This window comes from Egretta garzetta, unplaced genomic scaffold (genome assembly GCF_000687185.1).
Source record: "Egretta garzetta isolate BGI_Z169 unplaced genomic scaffold, ASM68718v1 scaffold56, whole genome shotgun sequence".
Lineage (NCBI taxonomy): Eukaryota > Metazoa > Chordata > Aves > Pelecaniformes > Ardeidae > Egretta > Egretta garzetta.
The window spans coordinates 8,281,471-8,285,356 of NW_009260182.1; the positions used below are offsets into that span (position 1 = coordinate 8,281,471).

Genomic DNA, 3,886 nt, shown 5'->3' on the forward strand with positions numbered 1-3,886 from the left:
GGGGGGTGTGGGGGTTTTTGCGTGGGGGAAGCTCGCCCTGCCGCTGGCAAGGTGCTACACGGTAGGCGGGCAAGAAAGGGGTGTGGGAGGGCTGGCGGTGGCGCTAGCTCCTAAATACTTCCTACAGGAGAGGCACAGCTCATTTCTCACAGGGTTCATCCCACAGCAAAGTCTTGGACTCACATTTCTCACATGATGCCCTCAATCCCCTCACGCTTCATCAAAGGCGCTTGGGGGTCCCCAGCCCATTTGCAGAGTCCCTGAGGCGGGCAAGAAAGGGGTGTGGGAGGGCTGGCGGTGGCGCTAGCTCCTAAATACTTCCTACAGGAGAGGCACAGCTCATTTCTCACAGGGTTCATCCCACAGCAAAGTCTTGGACTCACATTTCTCACATGATGCCCTCAATCCCCTCACGCTTCATCAAAGGCGCTTGGGGGTCCCCAGCCCATTTGCAGAGTCCCTGCTCCATCCCACATGGCTCTGTGCTGGGGCTGACCTCACCACTCACCTCCGCTGGAACATCACCACTTTGTCAGCCTTTATGTCGCTCAGGTCCAGCTTCTGGCCCTTCTCTATGACGTCCGGGTGCTTGCGCACCAGCAGCCAGCCAATGTGGGAGAAGAAGAAGCCCCGCATGGCATTGTGAGGGTCTGCATCTGTCTCGGAGAACTTGTGATGGACACGGTGGTCCCGGACCCACTCGTAGATGTCATTCTGCAAGGCAACAGGAGTGGAGACTTAGGGCCAGGGCTGGAGATGTTCCCTTCAAATTAACAAAAGGGGCCAAAACATTTAGACACCTAAATCCCATTGACCTGCACTCCTATCAGTCATTTTATCTTTCTTTAGAGTTTGGGGGGTTTGGCTTTTAAAATAGAGGTTGGGGCTTCTTTGGTCAACCACTGCAATTTTCTTTGAAATCTGCTTCTTTGGTGGGCCACCTTTTCTCTTTTTTTTCATTGGTTACCTTTAGGCTTGGGTTTGCACATCCTCTACAGCATCACAGACTCTGATTGGTCAGCCTGTTCCCCCACCCCTGCAATAGCGAGCCCTCATTGGCCAGTTGGTGCCTCCTCCCTCACATGCTCAGCTCTTGTTGGTCACTTGTCCCCATCCCTACGCGGTGCCAGCTGGGATTGATCAACCTGCCCCTTCCCTCCGCCCTGACATTTTCCATGGGTCAACCTGCCTTGCTTTTCCTGGGATTGCCAAATCAGATCTGTTTAATTTGGGGGGCGAGGTTTTTTAAATTTTTTTTTTTTTTGGAAATCAAATGGTCTTAAAACGAAGGCCCCTCTTTAGAAATAGAATAAACACACCATTTCAATGACAATTGTAAAAAATAGCCCCTTATGAGGGCTGAAGCCCCATAGCCATTCCGTTCAAGCTGCAAAATCAATACAGTCTGCAAAATGTCAAAGCTTTCATCATTTGTATTAAGAAATGATTGTTTTGGCCAGTTTTAAGATTAGATTTTAATGAGACTGTACTTATTCCTTTACGCCAAAATTCTGATGTGCTTAAAGCCATGTATTACACCATCCTAGAAAACATGAAACAGGGATCCATCCATGCCTCTGTTGCCTGTATTACACAAGATGCTCCTTAATCTCATGAGTACATAGGGCTTTTCCTCAAAACACTTTGAAGGTAGGGAAGCAGCGAAGCAGCATCATCATCCCTATTTCTTGCCTGGAAAGACCAAGTGACTTATCCACACAGGGAGCTGTAGCAGAGACGCAGCTCCTCAAGTCCCTCTCAAGTGCTGTAACCACTCCTCCTTCAACTGACATAAAATGATTTACCTGCAGGCCATGCAATAAGGCAATGATAGACACAGGCCAGGATTCACCTCTCACTTGTTTCCAAATCCTGGGAACTGCTTCCTTCCATCCAGCCAAATCCTGAGCACCTCCAAGTATCACTAAGCCCTCACCGATGTTAAGCTGGACCTTGGTCACTCAGCATTCCCTCAGAAGAGGGTGGCCCAGCAGCCTTCCCTATCCACTAAGCAGAGAAGCACAGCCAGTACCTATGCTAGAAATTTTTCACTGGTGACCCAAAGTCTGTCTCACATCCCGGACCCTACACAGCATCATGTAACGTGAGAATCCCAGCCTGAAAGCTGACGGGAGAGCTTGGGTTTACACATCTGGGGAGGTTCTCCCTGCCTCCTGCAAATCCTTCTGCTGGAGGTAGGAGGCAGAAGTTTTGAAAGAGACCATGTACCCCAGCTGGAGCACCTCACCCACCACACCTTGTGCACAAACACAAATCAGGGGTCTCAAAGTTGAAGAGCCATAATCTTGACCCAAACTTTAGCACATACCTTTTCTCTTGATCTTATTTTGGGACCACCTCTAAACTGCAACCTCATCTGAAAATCATGGCTTTCTGAGACCAGCAAGCAAGCCTAGGAAAACGCCTCCTGCCTTGGGAGTTCCCAGCTACAGGCTGTAACCAGGAGAGCTTCTGCTGTGCTGCAAGCTGCCTGGTCTTGCAGGTGGAGGAGCTGACTAGGGGCAGAATTCCCAAATTCCCTGAAATCACAAGCCATAGGTCTCCGAGCAGCCAACAGGCTTTTTCTGGAGGACCTCAGATATGATAGTGGATGGTCTTCTCTGGCCGTAAAAGTTACCAGTCTGATCTTAGAGCTTCTGCCACTAACAGGAATGAGGTAAATCGAAAATAAACCTTCTCTTGATCACATTGAAAGTAACTATTAAAAAAAAATATCCATGGGGAATGGTACTGAATTTTCAGTAAAACTTTGGATTAGTTCCTATTGAAGCTGAAATATCTGTCTGTCTCTCATCTTTGTCTATTCCTATCCCCTACAGCAATAGCTCAGCAAATTCTTTCCCCCTCTGCCCTATAACCCTGTGAAAGATGGTCTTTGTGTGGGACTAACCAACACACAGCAACCCATCCCATTCCCTTGCTGAGTGCTGGACCAGTAGCTGGAATCAGCTGCTTGGTCCTTCCTCTTCCTCATGAAAGAGTCTGGTTTGGTACTAACAGAGAATAGGAAAGTGAATCGTGTTTTAGAAAGGCTGAAAAAACCACCCCCACCCTGTTCTGATTGCCTGTCAATGAAGTGATATCCTCTACGGCTACACAGCGGGGGGGAAAGGCAGATAATGTCTCTGAAAGACCTGGTCCACTTGGGCTTTACCCTTCCCCAAGCCGTCAGCAGGAGAATCACTCAGGGGCACAGCACTGATACTTTTCTGTTTACCTTCTTCGAGCAGAACGTGCTGCACACTGCCACCCTCCCGAGTACTTCCCACACCCGACCAAGCAAGCCTGCATGAAGTCCCTTCAAGTACAGTTGGAGGACGGAGTGCCATTAGAGCTGCCTCACAGCAGCAAATCCGAGAGACCACCAGGATTTTCCTGTGCCATGCCAATACCTGGCTTTTCACTCTAACTTCTTCTAAAGGGCCATTTCTGCTACTTTCTACAGTCCCTAAGGACTTCCCGGTTGGTTTTGCTTCATGGACTGTGAAGTGCTCTTGTAAGGGGTTAGGCAATAACCCGAAGTGCTTATCAGATGTCTGCAGTCATGTGTGCCACTCTGAACGGGCCTAAGTCTTCTCTCCTTGAAACATCACTGACCTGGGATGACTCTGGAAGCCAGTGGTGTGACTTATAACAGGGTTATTCCTAAATATCACTTTCCCAAACCAGAGAAGCATCCCCCTAATTGCATCATTTCAACAAGTTCTTGGTCCTTCTGCAGCAGCAAATTCCACAGCCTGGCTCCCTGGGCTGTGCAGGTGTCTCCCCCCTTATCAGCTGTGCAGCAAGAAGAGGGTGAGGCAACCTGAACACCAGGAGAGCACTTAGCACTTCCACACCTCTTTCGCAGGACCTGAAGCAAGCG

The 3,886-nt window shown here is 49.2% G+C and overlaps 1 protein-coding gene across 1 annotated transcript in view; it reads right to left on the bottom strand.

The window, feature by feature from the left end:
- SCD (stearoyl-CoA desaturase) overlaps nt 1–3,886 on the bottom strand; it is an 18,725-nt gene that overhangs the window by 4,892 nt on the left and 9,947 nt on the right. The window contains exon 4 of the mRNA XM_009642034.2: nt 509–714. Coding sequence (XP_009640329.2) covers nt 509–714 — 206 coding nt within the window. The remainder of the gene's footprint in view (nt 1–508; nt 715–3,886) is intronic.